The 17657-nt window shown below is 41.9% G+C and overlaps 1 protein-coding gene across 6 annotated transcripts in view; it reads left to right on the top strand.

Moving 5' to 3' along the window:
- FAT1 (FAT atypical cadherin 1) overlaps positions 1–17657 on the top strand; it is a 145095-nt gene that overhangs the window by 103304 nt on the left and 24134 nt on the right. For all 6 annotated transcript variants that reach the window (XR_010794700.1, XM_066632966.1, XM_066632965.1 and 3 more), the window contains exons 11-17: positions 358–554; positions 2828–2981; positions 5012–5245; positions 7593–7982; positions 11062–11276; positions 12157–12294; positions 14031–14174. Coding sequence is in view for 5 of the 6 variants with exons in the window: in XM_066632966.1 (XP_066489063.1) it covers positions 358–554; positions 2828–2981; positions 5012–5245; positions 7593–7982; positions 11062–11276; positions 12157–12294; positions 14031–14174 (1472 nt within the window). In the remaining variant the exon portion in view is untranslated. The remainder of the gene's footprint in view (positions 1–357; positions 555–2827; positions 2982–5011; positions 5246–7592; positions 7983–11061; positions 11277–12156; positions 12295–14030; positions 14175–17657) is intronic.

Raw genomic sequence — 17657 nt, 5'->3', positions numbered from 1 at the left:
TCTTGTGTCACCACACAGTGTTCACCTACTGTTGCGTATGTGACTCTCTCATTCCCAAGTCACTAGACATGTGATCTGTCTGGTTGGTTCTGACAGAGTTGATGCATACTGAGCTATTGCATGCGAATTCCCCCATAGGCATCTGTTTCTGCCTGCAAAGAGTATCATTTGAGAATGCAATTCTTGCTAAACTGAAGTGACAGCTTTTAAAATATTTGTATTATCAAAGGAGCCAGTAATATTTTTAAACTCTCCTAAAATGGGTATTATATTATTACAGAATTCATATCTTCACAATCTAATAACATTATGTTTTTTTTTTTTGGTTTATTAACCATTTTATTTCTAATTGTTTAGGAGGTGATCCATTGGGACAATTTGCCATAGGAAATATACAGAATGAATGGAAAGTGTATGTCAGGAAGCCATTGGACAGAGAAGTGAAGGATAATTATCTTCTAAATATCACAGCTACTGATGGGATGTTTGCAACAAAAGCTGTGGTGGAGGTTAAAGTACTTGACTCAAATGACAATAGCCCTGTTTGTGAAAAGGTACTAGCATAAATTTTGAAAATTCATTTACTTTTAACATGAGAAACTATACAGTCTTCTTACATATATAAAATAATAAACCAAGCGATAATTATTATTTCTTAGATCATCTTTGAGGTCAACCAAAATGGCTAGCTCACAAACATTTAGGAAACTCCCTGCTAATATATGTCTGTGTTAACTGTTTGAAGTATGCAAACATCTGAAAGAAAGAACTGCCTCTAGGCATTTAAAAGCTTTGCTGCCTGGTTGCCTTAATTCACCACAGGTGACTCTTACAGTAATAGCCTGGTATGTGTTAAAGGAACTCAAGAAAATTAATTTTGTTTTTTTTCCAAATTAATTTGTACCTTTCCACATGTTGTGTGTAAATTAAATGCTATAGAGTCTAGCTCAATTCTTTTTATTCATTGAGTCAGTGTTAAAAACATCTGTAAGATGGCAGGGAAAGAAAACAATGTACATAAAACAGAAGGAATAATGGAAACATAAATAGTACATATTATGTTATTTAGATCTTGATCATGGCTCTCCTGAATCATCAAAGTACTGAATGCCCAAGAGACCAGCCAACTGCACACGCAGGACCTTTTATAGTGGGAATGTAACGCAAGACTTGCAAGTCTCGCATTAGTTCAAGCCTTGCAAGTGTCACGTTACTTCCCACTATCAAAGCCCTGCGTGCACACTGGGTCCGTCATTCCCTGCCTGGCCGTTTGAGGACAGGCAGGTGGCTGGCCGGGGGGGGTGGGCGAACGACAGCACAAGCCACTTGAGTGAGCGGGCAGGCTGGGAGGGCAGCTGGGTGTGCAGGCAGGCAGCTGAGCAAGCAAGCGGGCAGGCTCCTGCAGCACAAGCCGCCTGAGCAAGCAGGTGGGGGGGCAGCTGGATGAGCAGGCAGGCAGCCGAGCAAGCGAGCGGGCAGGCGCCTGCAGCACAAGCCGCCTGAGCAAGCGGGCAGGGGGGAGGGCGGGTGGATGGGCAGGCAACCAAGTGAGCAACCGGGCAGGTACCTGCATCACAAGCTGCCTGAGCAAGCAGGTGGGGGGCAGCCGAGTGAGCAGGCGGGCGACTGGCTGGCCAGCCAGCCAGCCGGCCGGCTGCAGCACAAGCCGTGGGAGGGAGGATGGCGAGGCAGCCGGGTGGGTGGCCGACCAGGCTGCAGCACAAGCCACACAAGGGAGGGAGAGAGGGTGGGCAGGCAGCCGACCTGGTGAGTGGCCAGGCAAAAGCACATGGGAGGAAGAGAGGACGAAGAGGCAGGTGAGCTGGCGGGTGTGTGTGAGAGTGCTTAAGAACTGGCCGGGGGATGGCCCCCCCTTTCTGTGTGTGAGAGTCCTTAAGAAATGGCTGGGGGTTGCCCCCCCACCTGACTTTGAAAGTGCTTAAGAACTGGCTGGAAGATCACCCCCTTTCTGTTTGTGAAAGTGCTTAAGAATTGGCTGGGGGATGCCCCCCTTTCTGTGTGTGAAAGTGCTTAAGAACTGGTTCAAATTCATTCATTCATATAAGTTCCGCCTCTAATATATTCATTTATGTAAATTATGCAAATTTAAAATGCAAATTAATTCTTTTTTTTTTCTTCCCGGCGCCCGACACAGTGTCGAAGAGATAATGTGGCCCTCCTACCAATATGTTTGAGCACCCCTGCTTTAGAAGTTCAAAAGAGCCAAAGCTCTGGCAACAGTTTACAGGTTGTGCCTTATTATCCACTGGGGCTCCATTCCGGAACCCCCAGTATATAAAAAAAGTGTGTAAAACCTGCAGTGGATACCATATCAGTGGAAAAATAGCTATGAAGACCCACTTCAGGTTTCTTACTCCTTCATAGTCTTCCCAGAATGCATTGGTATAGATACTATACCACATTCAGCCACTAGATGGGGTGAATAATGAAATTAATGGAGTGAAATTATAATTATTTAACAGTGCGAAGGTAGGAAATTGGATTTTGGTGCTTTTTTCCCTTGTTACAAGGCATATAAAGGTAGACCTCGGTATCAGTGGTAAGTCAAATCAGTGGATACCGAGGTCCCACCTGTATACTGAATTGAGATAATAATTTTGAAACATTAAAATGCTGTGTAAAATGCTGTATATTTTCATGCATTACAATGCATGAAAATATACAACCTATTTGACACATCTCACATTTCAGAATGTTTTTAAATGTCATTTATTCCATCTCACTATGTTCAGATCCGAGTTCCTTATGCTGCTCCTTAATATGTTTTTTTTTTTCTCTTTTCAATATTATTCTTAACATCTTGTAGGCATTGTACACTGAAGCTGTTCCAGAGGATTCTTCTCCTGGCAAACTCATCTTGCAGGTCTTGGCCACAGACGCAGATATTCGTTCCAATGCAGAAATAACTTATACACTGCATGGTGCTGGAGCAGAAGATTTCAGACTCAGTCCAGATACAGGTAGTATTCAGTTAACATCAAAGCTTATAGTACTTATTATTCTTCTGAAAGTTTTATCAGTTCTAAGGTACAACTAAAAGAGAAAACGGTGAATTAAAATGCTATTTGCCTATCTCTTCGCAGCTTTTTAAGGAGGGGTTTAGGTGGGTGGATGACCTGAGGTATTTTATTTTAGTAATCACTATCTTGTGGTTTAAGTGATGCTGTTCCTCTTGTTTAACTATGTTAACTTGAATTTAAACCCTTCTTGTGGGTCTGGTACCCACATTGAGTCAAATCCATGGGTGCTGAACCTGCAATAAGGAGGGCCTGCTGTACTTTTCTCCTCCAGACTGTATCAATTTATTAAGTTGCATACTGGCTGATTTTTAAACTCCTTTTGAATAGAATCATTATAAAATTTAATAATAAAAATTGACTAATGTTTTTGACTGATTCTGCAACTCTTTTGGAAAAAGACTTAGACTTCTGAATCTTTAGGGGAAAGAAATTCATTATGGAGCAGTCACCAAGAGCCCTACTATATGTGTTTGGTGGATGTATTATATATTTAACCATTATTTGTTACCCTTTCCCTAAGGAGCTCCCAATGATATTAGGTTGACTGTGAGATATTGTCTTGCTCCTATTCACTTTGGCTGCAATCCTATACACAGTTACCCTGGAATAAGCCCTGCTGAATATAATGGTTTAGTTTCAAACATGCATAGGATTGCACTGCCAGTGAGCTATATTTAATTTGCCTGCCTATGTAAACCACCTTGAATAAAGTCCGAGGAGAAATCTGAGGACCAAGAAAGGCGGTATAGAAATACCTGTATTATTATTATTATTATTACTGCATCTAGAGAGTTGATTGTTGCTGCACTGTCAGAACTCACAGAACGGGCTCAAGTAGTCAGACACTTTACAGAATCTTTGCTTGCCACTAACAGCTCCTCTTCCATCTGACACCTTTTCCCTCCCTGTACACCCTTCCCTGTATTCCTATTCCTCAATATTTCCTCTGTTTTGTCATCATGCACTGCAGTTCCTTAAGCCATTCCTACTTACACTGTTGATCCAGGCATTTCCAAGAGCAGTCAGCTTGAATTTTCTGTGAGAAGCCTGACAGAATGGCCCTTTTGTTCTGGATATGTTTCATAGACTTGTGTCTTAGACAACTATGTCTGCTCTTTAAGTGCTGAACAGGCAGCAGCTGACATTTACATAAGAACATAAGAACAGCCCCACTGGATCAGGCCATCGCTCATCTAGTCCAGCTTCCTGTATCTCACAGCGGCCCACCAAATGCCCCAGGGAGCACACCAGATAACAAGAGACCTCATCCTGGTGCCCTCCCTTGCATCTGACATTCTGACATATCCCATTTCTAAAATCAGGAGGTTGCGCATACACATCATGGCTTGTACCCCGTAATGGATTTTTCCTCCAGAAACTTGTCCAATCCCCTTTTAAAGGCGTCCAGGCTAAACGCCAGCACCACATCCTGTGGTAAGGAGTTCCACAGACCGACCACACGCTGAGTAAATATTTTCTTTTGTCTGTCCTAACCCGCCCAACACTCAATTTTAGTGGATTTCCCCTGGTTCTGGTATTATGTGAGAGTGTAAAGAGCATCTCCCTATCCACTCTGTCCATCCCCTGCATAATTTTGTATGTCTCAATCATGTCCCCCCTCAGGCGTCTCTTTTCTAGGCTGAAGAGGCCCAAACGCCGTAGCCTTTCCTCATAAGGAAGGTGCCCCAGCCCCGTAATCATCTTAGTCGCTCTCTTTTGCACCTTTTTTCCCTTGCATTGGCCTTTTAGTGTGGCACCACTGTTAGAGACAACAGTTATAGCTGATTATGACACTAGGGAAAATTTGCTCTGTAAGACTGCTGCTTGCTATATGTGTTTAGGTTTTGCAAAAAGAAAATAGAACTCAAAAGTTTTTCTTTAAAATGAATTGTAGTTCTGTCCGGGACACTCCGTTCTTGTTATTAAAGCCAAGTGTTTGCTTTGCTTTTGTTGTTTCATTTTGTTTGTAGGTGAGCTAAAAACCTTTGCAACACTTGACTATGAAAAGAAATCAGCTTACACTCTAATGATTAAGGCTTCGGATGGTGGAGGAAGATTTTGCCAGGCTAATATTATTTTGAATATAGAGGATATGAATGATAACGCACCAGAGTTTACAGCTGATCCATACTCCATCACAGTGTTTGAAAACACAGAACCAAAGACTCTGCTGACAAGGGTACAGGCTACAGATGCAGATGCAGGTATAATTAATTGAGGAGCATTTGTAATACAACCTGAACATTATTTGCTTTGTTGTTTTTTCTGTCTGTCCTCATAATATGTTTAACAAGTGCACAATTGTAAAGCATATTAAATTAGAGCAACTCTGTAACAGCTTAATCCCAGCCATCAGACACCTGTCCAAGTAAAATAATCACAGCAATTAAAAGGTGTCACATTTTCAGGCAAAGGAAATTCCATAATTTTGATACAGCTGAGAATGTGTCCTTGCCCTTTTGACTTCCTTGTCTTTTCACTGGTGAAAAGTTCCTTAATTGCTACTGTGGATCATGGTTTGTTTTCAGATGGTGTTCTGAGTAAAGCATCCAGCAGGGGAGGCCTCCACCAGTCCCACCCCCTCCTGCCCCAGCTGCTTCATTCTACCCTCCCCCTGCCCCGGAACACCCCCCCCACCCCAAACAGCTACACTATAGTGGTGTTACTACCAGATGGTGTCCTTCTGGCTCTGGGCCCCTCCCATGGTGCCGTAAATGCACTTTACAGCACGTTTACAACATCTAGTGTTGGCACAGGAGCTCAGCACTGCCACTATGTACTGATAGGATTGGGCCATAAGATATGCAGATGTGAGAATAGTCCCATTGGTGCAGTTCTTACTTCTACAAAGTAGCTCAGATTCATTAACATGATTGTACTGTACTGGAAACGTTTCTGATATATGTCTGACTTCAGCAAATTCATGTTTAAGGAAAAAGTGGCAAGGGGCTGTTAAGTTCTGATTTGAGGACATAGAGGTCAGATTTTTTTTCAGTAGGATATGATAATAACAACCTTGGCAACCTTCAGTCTCGAAAGACTATGGTATCGCGCTCTGAAAGGTGGTTCTGACACAGCGTCTAGTGTGGCTGAAAAGGCCAATCCGGGAGTGACAATCCCTTCCACACCGGGAGCAAGTGCAGTCTGTCCCTGGTCTGTCTCCCTGGCTATGGGCCTTCCTTCTTTGCCTCTTTGCCTCAGACTGTTGGCAAAGTGTCTCTTCAAACTGCCTTTTGACATCCGAAGCGGAGTGAAGCAGGGCTGTGTTCTTGCACCAACCTTGTTTGGGATTTTCTTCGCTGTCCTGCTGAAGTAGGCCTTTGGAACTGCAACAGAAGGCATCTATCTCCGGACCAGATCAGACGGAAAGCTCTTCAACCTCTCCAGGTTGAGAGCAAAATCCAAAGTCCAGCTGAAATGTCTGCGTGACTTCCTCTTTGCCGACGATGTAGCTGTCACTACCCACTCTGCCAAAGATCTCCAGCAGCTCATGGATCGTTTTAGCAAAGCCTGCCAAGATTTTGGACTGACAATCAACCTGAAGAAAACACAGGTCATGGTTCAGGATGTGGACTCACCTCCCTGCATTACAATCTCTGAGCATGAACTGGAGGTTGTCCATGACTTTGTGTACCTTGGCTCAACGATATGATAATAGTCAATTGAAAAATTATTGTGTTCCCTTGGTGAGAGTGATTTGCTATATGGTATTTTCCATATGGCATAAAACTGTTGCCTATAATAACTGTGATAAAAGGAATTCAGGGTAAATGACTAGCAACACTTAATTTAAGGAAAAGTCCATGTTAGCATGTCAGGAAGTTGCGTATCAGGAAGACAATTTGTTCCTCCTGAAATCAAAAAGGTGGTGCAAGTCTTCTGATAGTTACGGTATATTGCAATAATTTTTTGTTATTTCCTGTTTATGTTCATGACTGATTCTTGAAAAATAGTGGCTTGCTTTTTGTATTCCAGAGAATGTCAGAATTCCTTGTAGTCAACTCTGTGGGTATGAATGTTTGATGTATTATCATGCTTTATTCTGTTTTCAGAAAAAAATATTCTCATTATATCAGTCTTCAAGGTATAAGGTTGTGGGGGGGGGGGGCTTCAGCTTTAAGGAGAGAGAATTTAGAAGTAAAATGGAAGATGCACCTTTGAAGATGCATCTTATGAGACCTTGAGGGCAAACCAACTTTAAGGGTAAAGTTGTTTTAAGTGATGGCATGTGATATGAGTTGTGCATCAGGGCAATAAATTCTGCTAACTCTGGAACAGTAGGTATACCCTGAACATGTGTGCATCTTGCACTTTTAAGAAAATAGAGCCAATTCTTTCTGCAAATGTTGTATGTAAGTCTTTGGGGAAGTCATTTTTAGAATTTAGGGTTTTACTCTTTTTTGTGTATTGTATGTGTCCACTTCTCAACTTGGCAGAAATCTGTATACGTTTTTTTGTCATCCACTGTATATGGTTCCTGTATGTAGCTGTTCAAAATAGTTGTTGAAGAAATACATTTTAACCTTATGTTCGTCTCGTTTTTAATCATAGGCTTAAATCAAAAGATACACTATTCCCTGGTAGACTCTGCAGATGGGCAGTTTTCTATTGATGAATTCTCTGGAATAGTTCGACTGGAAAAGCCTTTGGATCGAGAGTTACAAGCAGTATATACTTTAACTTTAAAAGTGGAAGATGAAGGTTCCCCTAGAAGAATGTCCTCTACCGGAACTCTTGTAGTTTCAGTTCTGGACATAAATGATAATCCACCTGTTTTTGAGTATAAAGAGTACAGTGCAACTGTATCAGAGGACACCATGATTGGACTGGAGGTTCTTCAGGTCTATGCTGCTAGCCGGGACATTGAAGCCAATGCTGAAATTACCTATTCTATTGTCAGTGGAAATGAACATGGAAAATTCAGTATTGATTCAAAAACAGGTAAAACATACTATAACTACTAATGAGTGAATTTAGCAATCTAAATCTAGATTTTATTTTTGCATTCATCCCTCTGGGATACTTTTAGAAAACAGGTTCACTTAATATACTTAGATTACATAGAATTCAATTTTATTTATTCAGTTAATCCTGGAATGATAAAAATAGCGGACAACCTGATTCTATTGAGTTACCCCCGCATGCTATATACCCACCGCCTACTCCAGGTGTTGCAAAGATTGCCGCAAGGCACTCAGGTGGTGAAAGCATGGGACTGGCGCTGAGGCCAGCACCAGTTGGTGCTGGATCTCAGCACCGTGAAGATGACCGGATGGCAACAATTTGGGGCAGGAGGGAGGCGGGAAGGGTACAGAGGGAGGGCAGACCTTGGGATGGACCAGGCCCAGGAGGGGGGTGGAGGTGACAGCAGACTCTGCCACTGAACCCATTGCTCCCTCCCAAACCAGGAAATCAACATGGATGTCCTCAGTTCTGTGCCCGCTTAAAGGAAGGCACAGATCTGAGTAGACCCATTAGGGCTCTGATAGGCTGACATGGGGTAATGGAACGTTTGTTCTCTTACCTTAAGGAGACATGTAGCTGCTTCCCATAGGATACAGCGGTAGCAATTTTGGCACCGCTGTAGCACAGAGCGCTAGGGAAGCATAGGATTGGACCCTAAGATTTTGAAATGTTTACTGCTCTTTTAATTCTATAGTTTCCAGTGAATTTATTTGGGTTCAGCTTTGCCTTATGCTGAATTGTGGTATTTCCATGTATAAGGAATGCAGGTTCCTAATACCTGCATTAGGGGCAGGCTCGGTGTGCATGAAACAGTCTTTATGGACTTGTTTTATTTTCTCAGAGCCTGCCCGGATTCTGCTGTATCCAGTCTTTCAGCAGTTTTCTTAGAGCAGCCATGTCATGTGACCGTTAAACATATAAAAACTACTGTTGAAGTGTTTATCATAACATAGTGCTCTTAGACTGCAGTTCTGTAGAGGTTTTTGAAAAAGTGTTGTTTACTTAGAAGTAAGCCCATTGTGTTCAGTAAGACTTATGCTATAAACCTATCTTACTCACCAGAAAAAAACACCTCTACTTATAAACACTTACCTAAGAGCAAATCCTACTGTAATAAATAGAACTTACTTCTGAGTATACATCCATAGGATTTCACTATTAATCTAGAGCAGTGTTTCTCAGCCAGTGGTACTCGGATCTCCAGACCCCTGCAGTGAGACCAACAGTGCAACACAAACAGTGGTAGGAGGTTTGGTTCGGCTTGGCAGGCAGAGCTCCAGCTTGCAATTTTTGAGCACTTGATAAAGCCCTCCCACCCACCTTGAGCCTGTTACCAGTTTTTGTTGTGTCATGTCTGACCTCCCAATCTGGAAGTAACTTGTGATGATATCATCACTATTGGTGGTATTTCTGTTAGGTAGGAACCTGGGTATGTCCTGTTTGAGAGCAGGGTGCATACAAATTTGCCAGACACAGCAGAGTCTTGAATTTGCTGTTGTATTTTGAGCATGGAGTCATACACAGAATAATCAAAGTAGTCCAGGTCATACACAGTCATAAGCATAGAATATAGCAGTCCAGAGTTACCTTGTTCTTGTTCAGTATCCACTAAGCAAAGTCAAGTCAGTTCAAGGTCATATACAGTATTTGTTTGACAGTGTCTCCAGCAGCAGGTTTACAGTTCACCCACTGCACTGGTGGAGCTGCATTGTGAGGCTTAAGTGGACTTCAGCACCCAATCTGAGTCTGCCCAGTTAATTAGGGCGTGGCTGCACAGGTGTTCGTGCACTCCAGTTAACTCAGCCACTTGCAACTTGCCCTGAACCAATTGTTTGCAACCAGCTCTGGCTACGTCGGAGCAAAGAGCTAACAATTTCCAATAACTGGACCATGCAAAGTGGTACAGTGGGGGACAAATATTGAGAAAAACTGATCTAGAGCAGTGATTTTCATCTAGTGTGCCGTGGCACATTGGTATGCTGCAAATGGTCCACAGATATGCTGTGGGAGTATGGGTGGAAGGTCATTGGCGTATGTGAGCCCCCTACCAGCTGCACTGTGTGCCTTGCAATTTTTCAGAAACTTGATGGTGTGCCTTGACCATTGTAGCACCTTGTCAGTGTGTGCCGTGATATGAAAAAGTTCGAAAATTGTTGATCTTAAGCAAATTTGTTCTGTTTAAGCAAATAGGATAAGTTAGTCACATCCCCAGTCCTTTCAGTTGCTGTGGAACGAACACAGCTATCTGTTTTTGGATTACAGCCAACTTGAACATTTGAGGTTTTTGCAGAGGCCAGAAGTCATTTGTGTTATGTTTTGAATGAACAGTCATTTTATTCTATATTAAGAGTCATAATACAGTCAACCTTCATGTTTCTCTAGCTTTTTCTTGAGTTCTTTTTAGTTCTCTTGTTCCTTGGTCTGTTGTGTGTTTTTGTTCACTGCTCTGTTGTGATCATAGAGACCACAGAATCAGCAACTGCGCTGTGAGGAGGAAGAGGAGCAGTGAGGCATTGCCCTCCTCCCTCTTTTCTACTGTAATTATTTCCCCTTGTTTGATTGTGTTTAAGTTGCTCTGGGAGCTTCGTGAGTATAGTTATTTAAATAGATAGTTTGATTACTGTTGATTTAAAAGCTGATTTTTAATATTTATTGAAATGCTGTAAACACTTTGGTGGTCGCTTCAGTGGGACAAAAGGCAGCGTAAAAGGTTTTTTAATGAAACCCTCCAGAAAGAACACTAAGAAAAATCAAATACATTTAGATTCCTTTCATGCTAAGATACATAAATTCTTTAGGGAGAGTATATGAGCCTGAATTTAGCTTTTAGAAGCATGTCTCTGTTATTATGTGCAGAATTTTCAGTTATTTTGTAAGCACGAAAACCTAAATCCTAAAGCAAAGAATTGCAATGGTGTATTATGATAAGCACAAAATATGTTTGAAAGTGTTGATGAAACCATTGGCCCTGAAATAAGCTGCAAACATTCCAGTTGCCATGGTGTACCATGTTTTCCTTAGCAGAACAGCATTTGGAATCTTCTTTTTCTTGCAGGTGCTATTTTTATTATTGGCAGCCTTGATTATGAGAGCTCCCCTGAGTATTATTTGACAGTGGAAGCCACAGACGGAGGAACACCATCCCTGAGTGATGTTGTAACCGTGAATATAAATGTAACAGATATCAATGACAACACTCCAGTATTCAGTCAAGACACTTACACAGCAGTAATCAGTGAAGATGCTGATGTTGAACAGTCAGTTATCACAGTATGTATACCTGAGTTCCCCCTTTCCCCCCTTTTTCTTTTATGGTATTTTTTATTTTGAAACAATAAAAATTATATTTAAGGGGTGTGATAATGGGAAATGTGTTTTGCTCCGCTAGGCTTGTAGCTTTTAAAAACTATCTAAAACTGTAGACAAGAGAACGGAGAAAACTAAAATATCTGAATGGCAACTCTAATCTATTTTTAATGCATTTCAGAGAGATTAAAGGCAATTTATCTGATTTTCATGTCTTCTGAATATTGAGTTGTACAGTAGTGTGAGTGCAACAGGACTCACACAATTGATCTTTTTCAATTCTTTGCTAGAGTAGCTTCTGGAGCCCACTGAAAAACTGCTCCTAGTGTTGGACAATCCTTGGAAAGAAAGTGGGATGCACTGCCAGGTTGTATCTTAAGTGCTTTGACTTCAACAGAATTCATGCTAGTGATTGTCTTTACCTTTGTGGCAGCTCCCTGAGTTTCCTTTCCCATGAAGTCTGGAGGTTCTCAGGAACAGCATGGGATCCTGCACACAGGGCTGCAGTGGGTGGGTATTTTCCCCAGAAACAACAAGTGGGACTTCAGCTAGTAGAAAGTGCTTGAGCCTGTTTCTGGGAATTCCTCTCTCTTATTGCAGCCCTGTGTTCTGTATTCCATGCTGTTCTTGAGAAGCTGTAATGCTATGGTTTGAACTCAAGTTGCTGCCATAGGGCAGGGATGATCATTTGTGTGAGTGCTGTTAAAGTCACAGAGCTTAGGATACAACCCAATGGACTTTTAACCTTGAGAAATCTTTAATATACTATATCTAAAATGTGGTTTCTTGAAAATACACCGGTGTCTACTCAGCCTGTTTTACATGAAAACTGGATGTCCTCTAGGTGATGGCAGCTGATGCTGATGGGCCTTCAAACAACCACATTCGCTACTCAATTATTGACGGTAATCAAGGAAGCCCATTCACAATTGATCCTACATTGGGTGAAGTAAAAGTGGCTAAACTTCTTGACAGAGAAAAGGTAAGATCTTCCATCTAAACCTGGTGGCACAAATGAGTGTGGGTGTTTGGGGCAAGGGGGAGGCGTTCTGGGGTGGGGAAGGGTGGAACGGGGAAGGGGTCAGGGCAGGAGGGGCAGGGACTGTTGGGGGCCTTTTTCACTAGATCCTATTCTCCGTGTCAGTCTGAAAAACCTGACACAGTACTTCTCAAGTCTGAGCAAGCTTGAGAAGCCCTGTTGCGGGGCCTGCACCTTTACAACAGTGGCTTCCCAGTCCCTACAGGATATAGCAGTTGCCATTTTGGCACTGCTGTTCCTCCGGACACTGGGAAGTTTAGGATTGCGCTGTTAAACTGCTTTAGAAGGTACTAGTATCCATGTGATGAAACAAAGTTTTATAAAACTTTTAATAAACAAAGTTTTATTAAAAAGAGAGGAAAGCCTCATGACTGCTGTTGCTGCCAAAAGCAAGTGTTCCCCATCAAGAAGGCAACTAAGACCTTTTGTAGGCATATATGTTTGAGGGGCTTTGTTAGACATGTAGGTAAAAACAGTGGTCCATTTCAGACATAATGAACCTAGTCTTCCCAGTCATGGTTTTAAGACTCAGTAACATCCTTTCTTCTATTTCAAATCATGGTTTGGAGGCAAGGTACTAACCATAACTTGCTCTCTTCTTCCTAGCGTTGTCCCTGCACTATGGCTTGCTGATTCACATATATTGACAAACAATGGTTAGACAAGCTAAGGAAGTGGGGGTGAACCAATATGCAATTGGACTGGAGAGGTCATGCAGGCCCACGGCATGTTCCCAAGCCTCTGGTTCGTTGTTTTAGAGAAGGGTGGCCCAATCCAGCTAGAATTGGGTCCTGAATTTTATAATGTCTTAACTGGGTCAATAAGAGTAATTACTTTTGGGTGAAGCAACAGAGTTAATGTTGTGGCATGTTCTGTAAGCTGGCGCTTTATATGAAACATCTATTAATTCACAGTCCAATTATATTTTATTGTTTTTATGGTTTTAATTGTTTTATATGAATGTTTTTAGCACTGTTTCTATTGTATTGAAATATTGTTTGTAAACCACCTTGAGGGCCCTTAAGTAGAATGGAAAGGTGGAGTATAAATCTCTTAAATAAATAAATAAATAAAATTAAATACTATATAAAAATTAAACACATCTATACTGAGTGTTTTAATACAGGCTCCTCCAAACCCCAGTCTGGGAGTCAGATCTGGAGTTTGGGGAAAGCCCTCTGCTCTGTGAGCGGAGCTTACCATTCCACCTCTGCACTGCTTGTAGTCTGAGTTGATCTGAGCACTGAAACGCTCTGGGCAATTGTGTCTGCCTGGATGTCCTATTGCACAACCTTCTGGGACTTTGGGCAACAGACGCGACTGCCCAGAGCGTCCCGGAGCCCAGATCTACTCAAACTGCAAGCAGCGCAGAGTGGAATGGTAAACTCTGCTCTGAATGGTGACCAAATCTTGTTGGACTATGGTCACAAGTTTGGGAACCACTGTTTTAATAGATAGGTGGTCAGGTCTGAACAGCATATGTATAAAGAGACTTTTGCTATGTAAAAGTAACCTTTATAAAAGTGTCCAGATGTTGTGTTTTACGAGTGCTCCATTTAAAATGTTTTAAGGCAGCAGCCTCAGAATATGTGGGTTATTATACATTTATTTTCTTATTTCAAAAGAAAACTGCCTATTTCTCTTCTTAAGTCTGTGCATTTGTATATTTTACTCTTAAGATTTCAGGTTACACTCTGAGAGTTCAAGCATCAGACAATGGGAACCCGCCAAGAGTCAACACGACTACAGTCAACATTGATGTATCTGATGTGAATGACAACCCACCACAGTTCTCAAAGGGGAATTATAGTATTATTATACAGGTAATTTACATATCACACTGTAGCAGAATATAAATGCATAAATATTATGAGCAAACTGTCATACAGGTCACAGGAGCCTGGAAATGTACTATCTCACAGCCCAATCCTGAACTGTCTGGAGCTCCAAGACCTGGCGACTCCTCAGAGGGTTCCCGCGAGATCGTATGCCTCCCGTGGTACTGTGGGAGGCTCCTTGGAAGAAGGGGACATTCATCCCCTTCCCCCGAGTAAGGGAAGCAGCCCTGCAATAGGGCTGCTCACTTTAGCAGCAACCTTTTGGTCGCTGCTAAAGTAAAGGCACTTGTGTAGGGCGAGCGGCCCTGCCTGAGCGCCTTGGATCCTGTGGAGCTTGACTCCGCGGATCTGCCTCTCCTCCTCCCCTGACACGCTTCCAGCCACACCCCAAGCCACGCCTCCCCCTCCTCAGAACGCCTCCCTCATGCCCCCATCTCCCGTTCTGCAACCCGGCAGTCCAAGGGACCACCGAGCCGCGGAACCTGGGCACCCACTGCACACTGGCTCAGAACCGGCCGGAGCTGGGCTAGCTCCGGCGGGAACCCAGCGGTAAGCCCTGCAAACGTGCCTTATGGCACGTTTGCAACTGTGGTCTGCGGCGCGGACCACAGGATCGGGCTCACAATCAATAAATGTTTCAATCAGTTCTCCATGAGACCTGACAGTACAATTGTTGCTGACAATGGTAACATTTATTAATATTTTAATTTTTGTCTATTTTGGGAGGAGTTGATATTGTTTGCCTGATCATTTCTCTCCTGCCTTTCACTGGTCAGTTGCAGGGTGATTTTTTTTTAAACTGTAAAAGCATGAAACAATGTTCAATAAAAAAAACAAATTCAACAATTTTAAAAGAAATCAGAGACTGACTAAAATATTATATTCTAGCAACAGCGGTTATGAGGAAGCCCAGCTTCTCAATGCCAAAACTTGCAGAACAGGTGCATCTTAAAAGCACTCTCACCAGTCTGGCCTCATTCAGTGGTGACGTGTGGGATAGAATCTTCCCCAATAATCGTAACAAATGAGTAGATTCATATGGTAGAAGGTGGTCCTTAGTGTGCTGAGGATACAAACTATGTAGGGCCTTAAAAATAATATCTGGCCTCTTGAATTGAACTTGGAAACTGGTAGGCATCTGTGTGATCCTTGCATTAATGGAAGTGATATGCTCTCCCTCCATCTCTCCCACCTGCAGCATTCTGAACCAGTTGCAGTTTCCAAATACTTTTCAAGGGCAGTCCCACATCAAGCACATTGCAGTAATTGGTGACTATGGCGAGATCTGATTTCTTTAGGAAAGGCTGCAGCTGATGCAACAGCTTCATATGGAGGAAGGTGGTCTTTAGTGTGTTGAGGACCCAAATATGTTGGGCAAAGATTCTCTGGGTCATGGCTGCCTCTTCTCTCCTAAGAGTTGAGCTGGTCCAGGAATACTCTCAAACTGTGCTGGTGATAAATGGAGAAACTGAAACTTTATCTAACTGAGGGTGCAATCCTAACCAACTTTCCAGCACTGGCATAGCTGTGGCATTAGGGCATGTGCTGCATCCTGGAGTTGGGGGGCAGTCATGGAGGCCTCCTCAAGGTAAGGCAATATTTGTTCCCTTACCTTGGAGTTCCATTGCCCTTATGTCAGTGCTGGAAAGTTGGTTAGGACCTCGGCCTGAGTGAACTACATTAGGAACGGATTCAGCAGTACTACTAGTTCACTGGAAAGCTATATTGACCAAGTAATAAACAATGGTAAGATGTTACCAGTTATCTTTTTGCAGGATCTCTGCAACGTTTTGCCTGCACAGATAGATTTAGTACTTGTTAAAACAGTTTGTAGTCTGCCTATAAATATCAGTGTTCCCTGAGTTTGTTGAAAGCTCTGTGTGTGCTTCCACATCAAGAACTGACATGGCAAGAGGTAGGTTTTGTATAGTGTCATCTGAAAGCAATAATGATGAAGAAATTCTCACCGCTGAAATCTATTTTGTTAAGAAAAAGATTGAGCTGAAATGGCAGAGTTGAGTTGGCAAATGTGTCATTTTAATACAGTTGTTTTAAAAATAGAGAGGATAACTTGAAAGGGGATGGGAAAGTAGAAGGTATTTATTATACAGAAGCTAGTTAAGAGATGCAAAGTGCTTTGATTGAACTTAATTTATGTACAGAAATCTGACTTTGGGATGCTAGTTTACTTTGATGGCATTGTAGCTTTTTAATCAAACAATATTTATCTAACTTTTTGACTTACTTTTTGATGGTCACTGTTTTGAATTTTGTGCTTGGCATCTGAAACGTTGATGTCACCACTGCAAAAAATTATTGATAGAAAGAGGCATTCAAGTCAAAGTTGGTTTCATTTGTGTGACAAATGAGTTGGGCATGTTAAGGTTACAGCATAAATGTATGAGCCAGGCAGAGGGTGGGAGACAGTAAGCTTTGTTCTTCTTTAATCAGATGGGAAGTGGAATGACAGAGAGATTAAAAGATTTACTTCACAAGAAGGTTGTGACGCGGAGACAGGATGTAATCCTGGATCTTTTGGATATCTGTCTTTTGTGTACATAGGGATTGTGCTAATGGGTGAGCTCAGTGAACCATGTAGCTCTGCACCCTACTTCAGCAGTGGCTGTCTCAAGAGAAATCATACTAAATAGTAATTTCTCTAAGCTTTCTTCCAATTGCTAGAGTTTTGTAGTAGCAAATCACAGACCAAGTGTTATTCTTGGGGAAGAAGACCTGTGCCTAAGAAACCAATCCCCGGGTTTGAATCAATGTTACGCTTAATTGTGTTGTGCTGATATTGGCAAACAGTGTTTTCTCCTTGCCATACATTCATTTGCTTGCATAATCTTCTGTATAAAGGTTTTTATTTTTTTTTAATGAACAAGTCTGGACTTGAAAACAGTGTATATCCATTTTTTCTCAGCATATTTTAGGGGTTCTGTAACATTCATTGAGTTAATTAAGGCTGTAATTCTATGCATACTTTTCTGAAAGTGAACCCTATTGAACACAGTGGAATTTACTTCTGAGTAGACATGCATAGGTTTGTTCTATATCTTCACAGATCCTGATCCTCAGTGCAATTAAACAAAATCTGGCCATTTTGAAGGCTATTATGGAAGAGAAGAGTTGTTCAATGTTTTAATTTTTTTTAAACAGTTCTAAAGGCATTGATCATGATCCAAAAACTTCTCTGAGAAGTTTCAATTCATAATCCCCAATTACTTTTTCAGTTCTCTTGATTCCAAATAACGCACTGTGAATTTGAAATAAGAGCTTTTGAAAGAGTAGGTATTGTCAGTGTATTTTCCTACCCTGCAACATTTCTCCATTCATAAAGGTCTCTAGTCAAACTCCAGTGCAAGTTTTCAGAATATATTGAGGTTAGAATATATATATATATTGTATATTGTATTGGCAACCTTCAGTCTCGAAAGACTATGGTATCGCGCTCTGAAAGGTGGTTCT

The sequence above is a fragment of the Tiliqua scincoides genome, chromosome 6 (genome assembly GCF_035046505.1).
Source record: "Tiliqua scincoides isolate rTilSci1 chromosome 6, rTilSci1.hap2, whole genome shotgun sequence".
Classification (NCBI taxonomy): Eukaryota; Metazoa; Chordata; class Lepidosauria; order Squamata; family Scincidae; genus Tiliqua; species Tiliqua scincoides.
Note: the sequence above shows the minus strand (reverse complement) of the source record. Positions and strands in the feature narration are given on the sequence as shown.